General features: G+C 36.7%; 1 protein-coding gene across 1 annotated transcript; it reads left to right on the top strand.

Annotated features, from left to right (window-relative positions):
• Nucleotides 1-163: 163 nt before the first annotated feature.
• tnpo2a (transportin 2a) lies at nt 164-15650 on the top strand. The gene is made up of 25 exons (XM_079866779.1): nt 164-243; nt 1540-1639; nt 3091-3166; nt 3302-3451; nt 3756-3862; nt 4435-4568; nt 4676-4757; nt 5823-5945; nt 6025-6143; nt 7221-7281; nt 7480-7651; nt 7870-8022; nt 9021-9246; nt 10448-10619; nt 10708-10794; nt 10880-10987; nt 11081-11239; nt 12377-12464; nt 12593-12691; nt 13090-13185; nt 13386-13461; nt 13541-13640; nt 14108-14182; nt 14288-14430; nt 14511-15650. Exons 2-24 carry the CDS (start codon nt 1541-1543, stop codon nt 14393-14395), a joined length of 2670 nt encoding a protein of 889 aa, XP_079722905.1. The 5' UTR covers nt 164-243; nt 1540; the 3' UTR covers nt 14396-14430; nt 14511-15650.
• Nucleotides 15651-16983: the final 1333 nt, after the last annotated feature.

The following is a 16983-nucleotide window of genomic DNA, read 5'->3' as shown; positions in this document are numbered from 1 at the left end:
TCAGAGTAGCATGTATCCAAACTGAAACAAACACCGCATAAATGCAACCATTTCAAATATTTTTGTGTACTAAAAAATTCCGTTTATTTGAAACTGGCTACAGTGTTGCGTTGACCGAACACTCGTCGTCATTTCCTCGTTGTAGCGCTCGTCCTGCGGAAGTGTTTGAAAGTGCCATTGCGCGAGACGAGCGCGAGCTCCACGCTGCACGAGCTGATCAATAGGCCTCCGCACGCGGCATGTGTAAGTGAACACGCTCGAGGCTGATGTTTACAGTGTCTATGTACAGTAATGTACATGGAGTTTAACACAATAATAGTTGGTAACGTGGATTCGATCGAGTATGCTCGCTAGATCGTGTACTAAAGATATTCACTTATGTGTTATGTGTATAATGCTACTTAACTGGGATTAGATAGTCTTTACCTGTTGCTTTAATATTTGAAGTTTCGCGTGATGTTTTTGTTTTTGTATTGGTCGTCTTATAATGGGTTTTCTATCGCGTATTAATGTGGGTCGTGCCTGAGGTTTTGAGCTAACGTTACTCTTGCATAGGGTGAAAGAAAGACAAGGCCTCGGTATGCAGGGACGACCATGTGCATTTCCTGATTCTTCACGCTTTTTTCTTCAAAATGTCTCAAGTCAGATGTTTATTAACAATTTTAGCCAGATATTTTTTCCCGTATTCAAATATTATTTTATGTACTACGTGCATTTATAATTTTCTCTGTTATAAACTACACGCGTACATTAGTTCTGAGATCACAAAGTAGAGAAAAGATTCGTCCTAAAAATGTTAATAGATTAAATGTGGAATAGATTATACATGTCGTATATATTTAAACCCTTATTTTGGGCTAATCATAAAATGCATTCATTTTGAAAATGTATTTCAAAATAAAAGCCAGGGGTTTTTATGCAAAGTATTTATTTAAATTGATTGTTAAATATATTGTGTGTGTAATATATATATATATAATGCACACACACAAATAAGTGAATGTGGACTGAAAAACAAAAATACTTTTTTAAAATCTGAAATTGAGATGAAATCAAAACAACTGGATATTTTATTACATTGGAAACTATTTTGTACAGTATTTTTTGTTTGATATAATTGTGTGTCTGGATTTGTGATCTTTTATCGCTAATTAACTTCAACATGCAACATTCTAATTTCTTGCAGTTGAAATCTTTTGGTTTTTAACCTGTCTTAAAACGCGTCATATTCAATCACTGATGCAGAGATGAAGCTAAACACAGTTTTGAAGGTTTGAAACACTTGCAGGATGTGTAAAAGGCCTTTAGCTTTAATCATATATAAGTCATATATACTGATATTGTATGTTTCTCCATGCCTTCTCTTGTCCTCAACAACAACATTATATGTGTATGCGCTGGTTGTAGTTGTGGATAAATTGGTCTACGGAAGTTAACAAACCGCAAAAACGTTGTTTTGGTGTTGCAATGGTTTCACAGGAGGAAGTATTTTGTGAAAGCATGAAGGATTTGTAATTGTCTTTCGTGGTTTGTCTGCAGGATGGAGTGGCAGCCGGATGAACAAGGCCTCCAGCAGGTCCTGCAGCTCCTGAGAGACTCCCAATCTCCAAACACAGCCACTCAGAGAGCTGTGCAGCAGGTATCCTCATCCTCATCAACACAACTCTCTGTTTGCTGCCATTCACACAACTTAAGGGATCCACGAAATATGGGTGGTGATGATGAACATACTGATAGTTTGATGCTAATTTGTAGTATTTTTATTAAAGTGCCTCTATTATGCTGTTTTAAAGATTCCTAATTTTGTTTTGAAGGTCTCCTACAATAGGTTTACATGCATCCAAGTTACTTGCTGCATCACCTCTTTTTTCACAATATCTGAAACGGTTCAATAAAGGATTCAGTCTCTCTATACTTGATTATAACAAACTTGAAACCAGTTTTATGTTTTGTTTATTCAAATTTCAAAAATGTAATTGTAGTTATTGATTTAGGATTAGATTAACAACTTATTTGTATCATTGATAATTTATTATTAAAAAATTAAGAATAATACAGTCCTAAAAAATGTATTTTCTTCAGATTTTTAAAAAATGATTTAATAGAATAAAAGCCACTGTTTTTGAAAATATATTTGTAAGCGCTGCACAACAGAGATTTACTAAATTAAAACATGGACAAAAAATGAAATTCCTTAAGTAATGTTGAAATTGAATTTTACAATAGTAATATAGTTCATTATTTCTTCAAGTTAAACCAAACTTTTATTTTGACTGCTTTTAGTTAAGACCTTTGAGTTTTTCTCAAATAAAATTATGAAATGCTCTTTCCTGGATTTGAAACTTTGCAGACCTTTCACATTCACAAACCGCTATATTACGCACTACATGAAAGGTAATATCCGAAAATGCATATTAGGGGCACTTTAAATTATTCATAAGTCTGACAGAGGTATTAGTTCGAACATATTGATATCATTATGTAACATTACACCCTTATTTATTCATTTTTGAACTGTAAACTTAGTGTGCCAGATTTCAAAAGCACTAAACCGTTATCAAACTTTTTTTTCAATGTACAATAATGTTTGGATAACTGATTTTAAATGGGCCAAAAATATTGTGTCATAACTATCGGCTGTGGGTCTTTTATTTCAGTACGGTGAAGTTAAATAGAAAAATGTTGGTAACACTTTAAAATAAGGTTCCATTAGTTAACATGCTAAATAACAATGAAAACTACTTCTAAAAGCATGTTTTAATGTAATGGTAATTTCAACATTTACTAATACATTATTAAAATCAAAAGTTGTATCTGTTAATTTTTAGGGGACCTGAGCTGACATGAACTGACAATGACCAGTTGTATTTTATTACCTAATGTTAGCAAAGATTAATAAATACTGTGTCAAATGTATTGCTCGTTGTTAATTCATGTTAGTTAATGCATTAACTAATGGGACCTTTCTGATAATTGTTAAATATATTGTCATAATATAGATGAACCTGTTTTTCTAAAATGGTGTCAATGTGCATGTTGAACTGCAGCTATTATTACAGTAACTGTAATATTCTTAAACTTTTCTCTCAGAAACTAGAGCAACTGAATCAGTTTCCTGATTTCAACAACTATCTCATCTTCGTCCTGACGAGGCTGAAAACTGAAGGTTGGTGTCTGGGTTTATTTTTGCGTAAAGCTCACCTTATTGCGTGTTCTCATATTACACGTGTGTGTTGTTCCATAAGGTTTATATGCGACTACAATAATATAAATGTCTGTTGCCTTTCTTCACACTCCACAGATGAGCCCACTCGATCCCTCAGCGGTCTGATACTGAAGAACAACGTGAAGGTGCACTATCAGAACTTCCCTCCTGGAGTCGCACACTTCATCAAGCAGGAATGTTTAAACAACATCGGAGACCCTTCCCCTCTCATCCGCGCCACTATCGGTGAGTCTCTCCGCGCGCTCTAGAGTAAGTCAAGCATCTACATGAACTCAAATGTTATTGACTGGAAATTGCACTTTATTTTTTATAAACAACGTTATCTTTAGCAAATATCAGAATGAATATTACTTTTTCTTACACAAATTTGTATTTTTTTTTTTTTACATTTTTCGGTTAACAACATTAACTTAATTACTAGAATTGTATTATTTGCGCATTCCTACAGCTAGCAGTTATCATATCGTTCTGTTGCTAGTATGCTCTCAGTATCAGGAAATGTGATGATTCTTGTTCTTTCTGTCTTCAGGTATCCTAATTACAACGATTTCCACCAAAGGGGAGTTGCAGACATGGCCGGAGTTGCTGCCCCAGCTGTGCAACATGCTCAACTCAGAGGACTACAACATCTGCGAGGTCTGTGCCTTGCCTCTGCGCTCTTCATAGCTGCCTTAAAGGGATAGTTCACCACAAAATGACGATTCTGTCATTTACACTCCCTCATGATGTTTCAAACCTTTATGGTTCATCTTCAGAGCTCAAAAGATGTTGGAATGAGATCTGAGAGATTTCCGTCCGTCCTTTGAAAGGCTATTCGCCCAAAACTCTGAAGCATCAGTGCAAGTTGCTTTCAGTCAAATATCCATTTTAGTCTGGACTAGCTTAAGCCATGTCTGTGAAACCAATGGATAATCAGTTGATGTCTTTTCTACAGGTTCTGAAAGGTTCTCTTAAATTTCATTGAAAATATCTTAATTTGTGTTTTGAAGATGAACGAAAGCATCTTATGGTTTTGGAACGATGTGATCCTCTTGCTCATTTATCCTGCTTTTCCTCTTCTATTTTGTCTTGCACACTTTCTTATGCAAATGTGTTTGGAAATGATGCAAGACACGTGCAAAGTGTTCGTGATGCTTCCTGGATCAGGTCCAGAAATGTTCCCCACAGGTGTGAGTTGTATCTTAGTTTGTTCTCATTCACGCACACAGGGCTCGTTTGGAGCTCTACAGAAGATCTGCGAGGACTCGTCTGAGCTCCTGGACAGTGACGCTCTGAACCGACCCCTCAACATCATGATTCCCAAGTTCCTGCAGTTCTTCAAACACTGCAGCCCCAAGATCAGGTCAGTCAAGGGAACGATGGGGATACTTGTCATGTCCCGAATTCTGTTCTTGAATAAAACTTTGGCATATTTCTTGGAATCTAATGGTCGTTCATGTGGTTCTGCAGATCTCATGCTATTGCATGTGTGAATCAGTTTATCATCGGAAGAGCGCAAGCCCTGATGGACAACATTGACACCTTTATTGAGGTAAGCATGCTGGATTTAATAATCATTTTATTAAAGGGGTGGTTGATTATGATTTACCTTTTCTGACTTTAGTTAGTGTGTAATGTTGCTGTTTGAGCATGAACAACATCTGCAAAGTTACAAAGTTCAAAGCAAAGGGAGATATTTGCTTTTAAAGAAATTGCTTTTTAAGGACTACAACAAACGGCTGGTAGGGACTACACGACATTCCTCCCGGTTTAGTGACTTCACCAACCCTAGCATTTACATAAACTCTGCCCCCGGGAACGGGATTTATAGATTATCATGACCGAATATGCTAATCAATGACTAGAAGATAACTACACATAAGCTACATACATTCATCAACTAACCATACAGAGATGTTGTCTACATGTCACTTCTTCTTGAGTCTCTATCATTGTCTGACTCCGGTTTGAACATAAAAGGCTAAAAGTTTTTGAATTTTTTACTGCATGTCATATAGAGGTAATTGAAGCTCCGCCCTCTGTGCCGGAAGCAGCAGCTCATTTGCTTTTAAAGGGACAGACAAAAAGTGTGTTTTTGCGTACCCTCAAAAAGTGAATATTTGAACATGCTATATAAAAATATCTGTGGTGTATTTTGAGCTAAAACGTCACATTAACACTCTGGGGACGTCAAAGACTTATTTTACATCTTGTGAAAAGACCATTATACCACCCCTTTAACATTATACACCCTATTTGGACAGTAATTATTTCTCATAGTTCTTTCAGATTTGCATGCATTCATTTATTCAAGGTGCAGAAGCAATTTCTGTGATCCTACGAACATGAGAATAATGCCGCTCATGACATCAGTCAGCTATTGTCAGTCTGTTATTGCTTATACAGTTAATAGACTCATGTTTTATTTGATAATAAGAAAATACAGCAGGTGGTGGGAGCAAAACAGGCATTTTGGATTCTGTCTTCAATAAAATCACTGACTAGCACCCGTAAACGTCAAAATGACCTTTCGCCCCCATGTGAAACAATTACCGCCTGAATACGCTATACTGTAATCGCTGTTTTAATCTGTTTTCCTCCTCGGCTGTTTCTCCAGAGTCTGTTTGCGCTGGCCGCAGACGAGGACTCGGAGGTGCGGAAGAACGTGTGCAGGGCTCTGGTCATGCTGCTGGAGGTGCGAGTTGACCGACTCATCCCTCACATGCGCAGCATCGTTGAGGTAAGAAGAACTTGATGACCCAGAAGTGGTGTGCATGTTGACCCATCAGAGATGCTGATGATGTCGACTGTTCCCGCAGTACATGCTGCAGCGCACACAGGACCCGGATGAGAACGTGTCTCTGGAGGCCTGTGAGTTCTGGCTTACGCTGGCTGAGCAGCCCATCTGTAAGGATGCCCTCTCTGGACACCTTGCACAGTAAGTGACTCTTCTCTTTCCTTGGAAGTGCATTTGCTTCAGATGTCAACCGCACAACGTGACGTGAAATGCAGAAGACGAGGAAAAATCAGTTTTATGCTTTTTGTGAGCCCAAAAGTAGGATAACTCGGGTAAAACTTTTGTTTAATTGAAGGAATAAAGCTATACATTGTGACTAAAGCTTGGTACATTTACAAATTCTTTATATTTTAATCTGTTGAAATGCATGGCTGCGTTTGAATCTGTCTCAATCAAGAAAAGGAACTAATTGCAGCCAGTTGGTGTTGTTAGCACATCCACCAGCAGGGGCTAACTGGATCATAACCAGCCAAACCTTGACCATTTGATTCACACCAAGTCCAAATGATGCCTGGTCAACATAAAACTTAGCCAGGCATTAGCAGCCAGTTTAACTTCTGTAGTGTGACTTATTTCCAGATGGCACAGGATTTTTTTTTTAAATAAAATGCAGTGGTAAATAACTCCTAGGAATTTGAGAGAGAAATGTATACCAAAATGACTTAAAATTATATATATATTATTTTATTGGACTTTATTATATTGTATTCCTTTGTTTTTTTCTTAAATTTCTTTGACATTTTAGACAATTAAAATAGCTGCAGGTCAAACAGTATAGGAGAATCTGAACAAGTTGGAACCATTTGTATTGTTTTATTGTATAATAATAATAATAATAATAATAATAATAATAAACAAATTATCATCTATTATTATTATTGTTTTTAATAATAAATTATTATTAATTTAAGATGATTAAAATTGCTGTGATCAACTGGTATTTTTTAAATGTATTAATTGTATAAAAATCATTTAATAGACATTTTATACATTTACAATAGCTGCAGCATAAACAATATAGCAGAATCTCAACCAGTTGGCACATTTCTATTGTTCTATTTCTATACAGGTTCTAGCATTTGAACTTCCTGTCTGTTGCAATAGAGATTATCTCATGTTTCCTTTATTGCCAGAGATGCTCTTGACCGTTTCACATCCATCTTATACCTCAAGTATCTTGATTACTAATTTTGACTTCCTGTCTTTAATCTCCCTTAGACTAGTTCCTGTTCTGGTGAACGGAATGAAGTACTCTGAGATTGACATAATTTTGTTAAAGGTAAGTTACTTTGCTTCATAATCTTAACAAGTTCTACATCAGTCTGTCCTCGGGTATGATTATATCATTATTCCTGATTTTCTCCATGATTTTCAAGTATTCATACTGTCTGACCCAAGGCCTTTGTCACTCAATCATTGCTGTCCAGAATCGACCAGCAGTGTTTCATCACATGGTTACTTTCTACTTCCTGTTTAGGGTGATGTGGAGGAAGACGAGGCCGTGCCGGATAACGAGCAGGACATAAAGCCTCGCTTTCACAAATCTCGTACGGTCACCCTTCGCCACGAAGGTGATGAAGCCGAGGAAGGAGAGGACAGTGATGATGATGATGACGACGATGACGACAGTCTCTCCGACTGGAATCTACGTAAGTGTTTTAAATGAGAAACCAACCTGTATTGGAAATATTGCCAATTTAAGCAAATATCACATACTTGGTGTTTTCTGTGGAGATGATTACACTCATAAATGTCATGAATGTCAGTGATGTTTCATTACTCATACTGTCTGATCCACAAAGCTTGCAGTTAGATTGGTGCTTGGAGAAATCCAAGAGGTCTAACCATCTGTTCATTTGCTCTGTAGGTAAGTGTTCGGCAGCCGCCCTTGATGTCCTGGCAAATGTGTTTCGGGATGAGTTGCTGCCCCACCTGCTCCCTGTGCTGAAGGAACTGCTGTTCCACCCGGACTGGGTCAGTAAGGAGTCTGGTATCCTGGTGCTTGGAGCCATAGCTGAAGGTATAGTCCACTGGATGAGGATGTGTAAAATGTAACCCTCATTCTACTAAACCTTGACTTTGTTCTGACTTGAATGCTATAATACAGCATACTAAATGCTATATGTGCTGTGTACTGACCACTATTTTAAAAGTTTAAATAAAAAATTTTTATATGCGCAATATAGTGAGGTCATGTGATAGTGTAGCATATTTAATTCAGGTTGCAATTTGGTCACTTTTGCTATTTTTTTGTGGCAATTTAATCTAGTCACTTTGGCTAAGATTGGCAAATCTATCATTCATAGCAAATCTGTAAAAAGGCTAAATGTAAAATGGATGAACATGCATACCATTTGTATTTAATATCCAAATTGACAGCAAAACAAGTTCACAATACATACAAGATCACAATATAGCACAGTTTTGTCTACTTGTACACTAAAGATAATTACAACATATAATAATATGGTCATTTCTACCCCTATATAAAATGCATTGTAAATAATCTGTGTACAATGGAATTTATATATATCTGTTCAAAAGCTTGGGGTCAGGGAGAGTTTTTAAATATTAATATTTAAAATAATACTATTGTTTTTGATATGTCTCTTTTGCTCACCAAGGCTGTTTATTTTAGCAAAAATACAGTAAAGAGTAAATTTTATTAGATTTTGTTTTAAATATATATTTAAAAATGTAATTTATTCCTGAAAATGAATTTTCAGCATCATTACTCCAGTCTTCAGTCACATAAACCTTCAGAAATCATTCTAATATGATGATTTGAATGTTCAAAAGAACAGCATTTCCTTTTAAATAGAAATCTTTTTAATATTTTTATTAACATTAGAAGTGTCTTTACTGTCACTTATCAATTAAATGCAACCTTGCTAAAGTATTAATTTCTTTCAAAAGATATATTTCTGACCTCAAACTTTTGAACTGTAGTGTATGCTCTGCAAAAATATTTGAATGGAAATATGACTGTTCTGACCCTGTTCTCTCTCTCGTCCCCAGGCTGTATGCAGGATATGGTGCTGTACCTGCCTGAGTTAATTCCTCACCTGATCCAGTGTCTCTGTGATAAGAAAGCACTGGTCCGCTCCATCGCCTGCTGGACTCTGAGTCGCTATGCACACTGGGTGGTCAGCCAGCCGCCCGACTCCTACCTCAAACCCCTCATGACCGAGCTGCTCAAACGCATCCTTGACAGCAACAAGAGGGTTCAAGAGGCCGCCTGCAGGTGTGTTTGACCCGCTGTTGAAGAACATCCAGTTACTCCATCCAGAACAATTAAAAAATGACTATCCAACCATGTCTGCTAGGGGTGTAACAATAAACTCGTGTCACAATTCGATACAAATCACGATACGATCTTGATATTTTAAGCCAAAATAAAAGTTTTTTTAAACCATTTATTATTAGTTATTATAGGGCTGTGAAACGATTAATTGCGATTAATCGCACCCAAAATAAAAGTTTGTGTTCACATAAATAAATAAATAAATATATATTTATATACATATACATATATACATACATACATACAAAATAATTATGCACAGTACACACACTTATTATGTGAACACAAACTTTTATTTTGGATGCGATTTAATCGCGATTAATCGTTTCACAGCCCTAATTATTATAGTATTATTATTCCCCCATTGCAGCATTATACATTATATTCAACATATATAGTAGTGTCACTGAAACACATGCTTTTATCCAAGCAGGCATTAGTTGGAGCTCTTACACAGACTCGCTATTAATGCACTATATAAAAATAAACCATCTAAAACGCTTTGAATAATCATACTACTAAAGTAATTGTGATAAAGTGAAAGCACAAACTTGATTTAAATCACCATGAGTTCCAGCGCACGTATACTCTTCAGGCAATCAGCCGCAGTTCTAATCGCAAGAAAGCGCGTCAAAATGACTATTGCCAAATTGTAAATGGTTGGTTCATCAAAAAATGCTAATTTTGCATTTACTCACACGTTTTTACCCGTCACACAAGCATTTGAACATAGATTTTGCGCTTGATCACATTTAATCATATTTCTTGTAAGAGCGCTTTGGGTGTGTGTGTGCAGCGCAGAAAACAATGCGCAAGAGGAATTGAAATTTTAGTTTCATAACAAGTATCCTAATCCTGACCTTAAGTATGACGCGTTTTAGTGACCAGAAACGCATTCTGTGTGAACGTCCTCTAAGGTGAGTTTCTGGTTTACAATGGTGTAGCTCATCACCTCATCTGGCAAAGATGCCAGTCAGCCTCCCAACCTCAAGAGCTAGAAAGTGCCTAAAATCCTCTTTAATGCATCAAACCAGACATTTCCCTGCTGAAATATCTTTAACCAGTCACCTTTCAGATAGGAAATGTGTTTCTGAAGATGTCGGCACGTTGAGCTAATGCAGATCCTTTTTCTTTTCATCAGCGCATTTGCGACCCTGGAAGAGGAGGCCTGTACAGAGCTGGTTCCCTACTTGAGCTTCATTCTGGACACACTGGTGTTTGCCTTTGGCAAGTACCAGCATAAGAACTTGTTGATCCTCTATGATGCCATCGGAACCCTTGCTGACTCTGTCGGACACCATCTTAACCAGCCGGTAAGATCGTGTTCATTTTGAGCATGAACTTGATTCTTGAACGTTTTCGTCTTTAATTAATTGTGCCTTTTTTGTTGTTGTTGAGCAGGAATACATCCAAAAGCTCATGCCCCCTCTGATTCAGAAATGGAATGAGTTAAAAGATGAAGACAAAGATCTGTTCCCCTTGTTGGAGGTAAAGTACTTCTGCCCTTTTGGATTGAGAGATTCATACTTCAAAGACCGAAATGTCTTAAGAATTTGTCCATTTTTCCTTGTAGTGTCTGTCTTCAGTGGCCACAGCACTGCAGAGTGGTTTCCTGCCTTACTGTGAACCAGTTTACCAGCGCTGTGTCACCCTGGTCCAGAAGAACCTCGCTCAAGCCATGGTCAGTCGACATGCACGCTTGTTTGAGAATGAACACCATAGCATGTTGTCTTTAATTTATTCCCTACATCTGTTTGTCCTGTTCTTGTTGTAGATGTATAACCAGCAGCCTGACCAGTACGAGTCCCCTGATAAAGACTTCATGATCGTGGCCCTTGATCTGCTCAGCGGTCTGGCCGAGGGACTCGGGGCTCATGTAGAACAGCTGGTCACCCGCAGCAACATCATGACCCTGCTCTTCCAGTGCATGCAGGTACGGTTAAATCATCCCAACTCAAATCGGTTTAGTGGTCTTGCAGTCTGGTTTTGTTTATCCTCAAGTGCTAAAATACCTGAAACTGAATAAACTAAACATAATAAACAAAAAACAATTAAAATTATAAAGATAGAAAATGACAAACACAACAAAGCAAACTAAAATTACAGTTAAAATAAAGAATATAAAATTAAAATCTAATTCAAAATATTGACAAAAACCAATAGTATCTCAATGATACAAACACTGTATATACTACACGCTTGCAAATATTACATATAAATATTATCCGTAATCATGTGGTTTTATTAAACCACACTGTTAAAATACATAATGTAATATACATAATATAAACAATCAATGTATTTATGTATTGTAACAAGATCCTGCAGAGGATGCCAACTGCCTTGTGATTGTTACACTTTACAGCATGATCAAATCCTTAGGCGTTTCTCAAAACCAAGTATGCAAAGTTTGGTAGTTTGGACTTGGCAAGTTCGACTCAAGGAGTACAAACTCCCGAGGACGAAACTCTGGTAATTCTGCAAAAGGAAACCGCAGCGTACTTGATAACGTCACTCACCTCGCCTTGGCTACGGTTATCCTCACTGCATACAATAAAACGAAATATGATATAAAACACCACATTATCTCTGCATATTTATAACAATACAAAATATAAAACGCAACCCTGCCTCTTTTCGTTCTCATAAAAAAAAGAAACATTATTGTGGTTTAGGCAGTATGTACACACATACTCTGCTTATCTTCGCTGTATGTATAATAAAATAAAATGCGACACAACACAACCCTTTCTCTTTTCATTTTTCTTTTTAAAAATTGTGCGCACATAATCTGATTATCTTCACTATATGTATAATAAAATGAAATGCGAAATAAAAAAAAACCCTGTCTTATTTTGTTAGATGTCAGTTTTAATGCACAATAATAGCCATTATATAAGTATAAAGTGTAAGAAGTTTATACAATAGGAAATAAATACAAGCAAACAGTTCAGTCAAACGTACAAAGGCAGTGCTCTAGTACAATGGTATATATAAATAACTTAATAGAAATGCTAATTGTGTGCTGTGTGAACGATGCCTAACTGGTTTATTTGTCATATAATTAAAGGACACCATGCCAGAAGTGCGACAGAGTTCGTTCGCTCTCCTAGGGGACTTGACGAAGGCGTGTTTCCTTCACGTGAAGCCATGCGTCGGTGAGTTGTGTTCTTTGACATACTGAGTAAACCTGACAATTGGAGAGCCGGTTTCTCATGCTAGCTGTTGCTTGTGTGTGTGTGTTGTGCTGGTCAGTTTGTCATTGTTGTCCGTTTACCCTCTCCAGCTGAGTTCATGCCTGTCCTGGGTGTCAATCTCAACCCCGAGTTCATATCTGTGTGCAACAATGCCACATGGGCCATCGGAGAGATTGCTATTCAGATGGGTGAGTGTTTGTGCGCACACAACTCCCATCCATATACACAATATTCATTGCGGTGCAGTTATTTTCTCTGAATGACATGTAATGCATTGTGATTCTGCAAATCCGATATCTTTCCTGTGTTTTGGGCAGCCATACAAAGTTTTGTTTTTTAGATGGTATTGCTCACTCACTCTCGGCACTGTGCGGATTTGTTTGCTTATTTACTTTAAATTTTTATTCATTTGCAAGGAAAATGCTTTTGAAATGGGTTTGTTACTCTCCAGATTGTGACTCTCCGTCTAGCAGTTAATTAAGCACTGAATCCATCTGTCAGATAATTTTTTTTAGGCAATGGGCCACATTTAGGGAATCTGCTTTTATCATTAATCTTGCATTTCATTTGTCTGGTGTTTTTCCAGGTACGGAGATGCAGCCTTTTGTGGCCTTGGTTCTCAATAACCTCGTGGAGATCATCAACCGACCTAATACACCCAAAACTCTACTGGAGAACACAGGTGATTAGATCCAGCATGAACAATTCACACAATCACTGCATTAAAATCACACTGAATATATGATGAACTCTAAAACAGACATTCGAATCCTGAATTACCTGTAGAAACTGTTCTTCTGATTTGTGTGGCTTTGACTGGTGTCGATTTTTAGCTTGAAACTTTAAGACGCGCTCATGTCCCTTTTTGTGCTTTTGAAACAGCCATTACGATTGGTCGACTGGGATACGTGTGTCCACAGGAAGTTGCCCCCATGTTGCCACAGTTCATTCGCCCATGGTAAGTTCTGTTTTCATGCGTCTTAAACTATAGAGTCTAACGAACCTCTCCATTAACATCCCTTTTTTTTATTACCTAGGTGCACGTCACTTAGAAACATTCGGGACAATGAAGAGAAAGACTCCGCCTTCAGAGGCATTTGCATAATGATTGGGGTAAATCCAGGAGGAGTCGTACAGGTGAGAGGGAAACCAAATCCATTGTCCAAATGGAGATAATTTTAAATTTAATGATTGAGTTTATAATTTAATAAAACGAAATTAATGCATTCATTACTTCAATAGATCATAAATCACCCCAAAACCTTGATTATTTCTGCAGCAATATTACGTACGTCTTAAATATTGCTATAGTAATATATGTGACCCTAGATCACAAAACCAGTCATAAGTCGTAAAGATGCCATTAAACAAGTATAAATATACTGTCTTCATGTTGTTTTTAAATTAATTTGGAGAGTAACTGTGAAATTATTATATTAAAAATGTATAAAAACTTAAGTGTTTTTAATCGTGATTAATCACAGAAAAATGTGTTTAGTCAAGGAAGGAAGTAAGGAAGGACTTTAAAAAAAAAAGTTTGGACACCCCTGGTCTAAATATTACAATTTGGCTTTCATAAAGTTTTTTTATTTGCTTTGACACAGGACTTCATCTTTTTCTGTGATGCTGTGGCCTCCTGGGTAACTCCAAAAGACGATTTGAGGGACATGTTCTACAAGGTACGAATGCGCTTCTTCAGTAACTAAAGCTTTGATTTGTTGGGTTTACAGTTGGCCGAGATAGAAGCACTATGTTTCAACAGCATTTGTCCATACCCTCTCTAGATTTTGCACGGCTTCAAGGATCAGGTTGGCGAGGATAACTGGCAGCAGTTCTCAGAACAGTTTCCACCACAGCTGAAGGAGAGACTTTCAGCCTGTTATGGTGTGTAGATGCCGCCCCTGCTGACATGAGATTCTACTATTAGGTGAGAACAACCTTGGTGATAAAGTAACATTTCGAAATCATGCCGGAGAAACATCGAGCCACCTTTTTCTTTACTTGCAGGTCAAATCTGCGGGAGGGTTACTGTCTGTTTGTGGGAACTACCTGCTGTTGGAGCCAAAGACTTGTGACGGTTTGCGATCTGTTGTGATCCTGCTTCATGTAGTGAAAGAGGATTTGATAGAGTTAATGTGAAATCAACCATTTTATTGTCACACTTTGGCTTCTTACTCGCTCATAACGGGAATGAAACCTGAAGCTCAGGGATCTTGATCGGGAGGGAGGGATCGTTCAGGCAAGATTCACCAGCTGCTTATTGGACAAAACGACGCCATTCAGTAGTCCAGCCTTAGCAAAGCATGGCTTCTCAGCTAGATGCCAAAAGCACACACACACACACACACACACGGAAAATGCAACGAGCGGCATACATGCTTAAGGCAAACTGCCTGAACAAAATGAGGTTTTCTTTGAGATAGATCACCCAAAAATGAAAAGTTTTCATCCTTTTGTTACTCAAAATCTGTGCGACGTTGGTTGGCACAATCTTTTGCTTAAAACAAAAAAGTGGATTATATCTCCAAATAGGACAAATGTTAGCATTTAAGAGTAGTTATTCAGTGTTTGAGCAACAGGCTGAAATTAAGTAGTTATTGACTGAAAATGTTCCTCAATTATTTAACACAAGATGTACTTAAACCTTACTAACTTTTCTTGTGTATTCTTATACCTTTTTTTTAATGCTTTAGTCATTATCCACTTTTGTGTTTTATGCAAATGTTCATTTTTGGGTGCACTTTCACTTTAAAAGTTCTTAGTTTTGCTGGTAATCGTTTAACACGTGTTTGCTAATGACAAAAGCATGCAATCATTATGACATAAGTACATATTTCCGTATTTTCTGCCTGCTTAATTTCTTTCCGCGGCGGCACATTACATTGAGCTATATTTTCATTCCATGAACAAACTGCTATTAATGCATTGATAATTCTGCTTTAGCCTGTAAGAACCATAATGGAGTTGCTGATTTTACGATGTTCATGTGATGTTTCATTAAGCGGATACTTGGTTTTGTTTTCTTTTTCTTGGTTCATCTAAAACGCATGGCAAGAAGGGCAATGAGGTTTCTTTACAAAGTGACTAACAAGTAATCTTTTTCCGGTTTGATCGATGCGATCCATTTAAGCATTATTCCTTTCGTGTTGCGAACATCACATGTAAAGATTGATCTAAGAAACCTTGCACCAAGAATTCACTGTAGAGATTGAGTGTTTTGCCTCCGCTGCTTTTAAAATAAATGATAGGGAGTTAAATAACTATAATTCTTAAGGAACTTTAGTTACAGGCGTTATTGATAAGCACTTTCTCTAAGGAGTCGGACTGTCAGGTTCCCCTCAGATGGGGAACTATTGAAGTTATGAGTAAGAATGCTTGGCTTGTGTAGGGACAATCTAACATGAGTGATAAAGCGGTTTCTTTAATGAGCTTCGATTTAACACTGGGTATACTTTTAGCAAAGAGAACTAGCCTGTGTTATAGCATGTAATGTGGTAAGATTCTCCTACACGATATGCAATTGTTCTTTTAGACGGACTGATGAATTGTGTGAAAACGTGCAGTATAGGTTATCAGGAGTAAAAACTAAAATAGAAGAAAATGTTATTTGATTTTAAGTATCATGTAATTGGAAGTGCATTGCTCTGTTGATGGGGTTTAGGAAAGGGTTCCCAAATCTTTTTTTTGTCCCTTCTTTTTAGTTGTTTTGATCATGCTTAAGCTGTTGTCCTAGTTTTAAATGCCTTTAAAGCAATATGCATGTTCGTCTCTATGAAAAGTCAGTTGCATCTTAAGGTTTCTTCTCTCATCATTAAACACTAGCTCTGACAATCTCATTTTTAAAATGTATACATTTTTTTTTGTAAGCTGCTCCACCCTCTAGGGTTGTTTTATTTTATTTTTTTTATTTTTTGTAAAAGCCTATATTCCAACGTTTAGACTATGTATTTCAAAGATTTGGGAAAAAAAAAAAAACTTTCTACTTTAACATTTGATTTAAAGAAAACTGAAGTTTAACCTTAAATAATAAAAAAAAAAGTATAAATGCAAAGTGGATATTATTGAAAATGGTGTGGTCCTATTTTACAATCATGCTGTTAAGGATTTAGAATTGGGAGAAAAAGCCTCAGTTTCTAAATGATTAGTGCATTTGCTCCAGTTACTGTAATAACAAAATGCTGCCAAGCAGAACCTGTGTTCCTCCAAGGCCGTGGTATCTTTTTATTTTAATTTTATTTTAATTTTTTTTTTACTTTTTCATTTAACATTGATTTTAAGTTTGTGTTAATATAGTTTTGTTTAATATATTTTATTTTGTGCACATGCACAAAGATTTTTTTAGACTTTAAAAGTTTTTTTTTTTTACTTTTGATTTCTTTTTGTTTAAAGAATTTTTTTTAGTCAGATTTAAAAGGACAAATGCATTTAGCTTATGATTTTCAGAAAGTCTGCTGAAGCATTGCTTTTCCTCCCCCTTTCC

This window comes from Squalius cephalus (genome assembly GCF_949319135.1).
Source record: "Squalius cephalus genome assembly, chromosome: 1".
Classification (NCBI taxonomy): domain Eukaryota; kingdom Metazoa; phylum Chordata; class Actinopteri; order Cypriniformes; family Leuciscidae; genus Squalius; species Squalius cephalus.
This window is presented reverse-complemented; position numbering and strand designations above follow the sequence as displayed.

What these genes read in the sequence shown, in the direction of transcription:
- tnpo2a (XM_079866779.1), top strand. Translation starts at nt 1,541, where the DNA reads ATGGAGTGGCAGCCGGATGAACAAGGCCTCCAGCAGGTCCTGCAGCTC. An exon ending in CACTGCAGCCCCAAGATCAG is followed by an intron (nt 4,569 to 4,675) that starts GTCAGTCAAGGG and finishes GTGGTTCTGCAG; the next exon opens with ATCTCATGCTATTGCATGTG. An exon ending in ATCCAGGAGGAGTCGTACAG is followed by an intron (nt 13,641 to 14,107) that starts GTGAGAGGGAAA and finishes GCTTTGACACAG; the next exon opens with GACTTCATCTTTTTCTGTGA.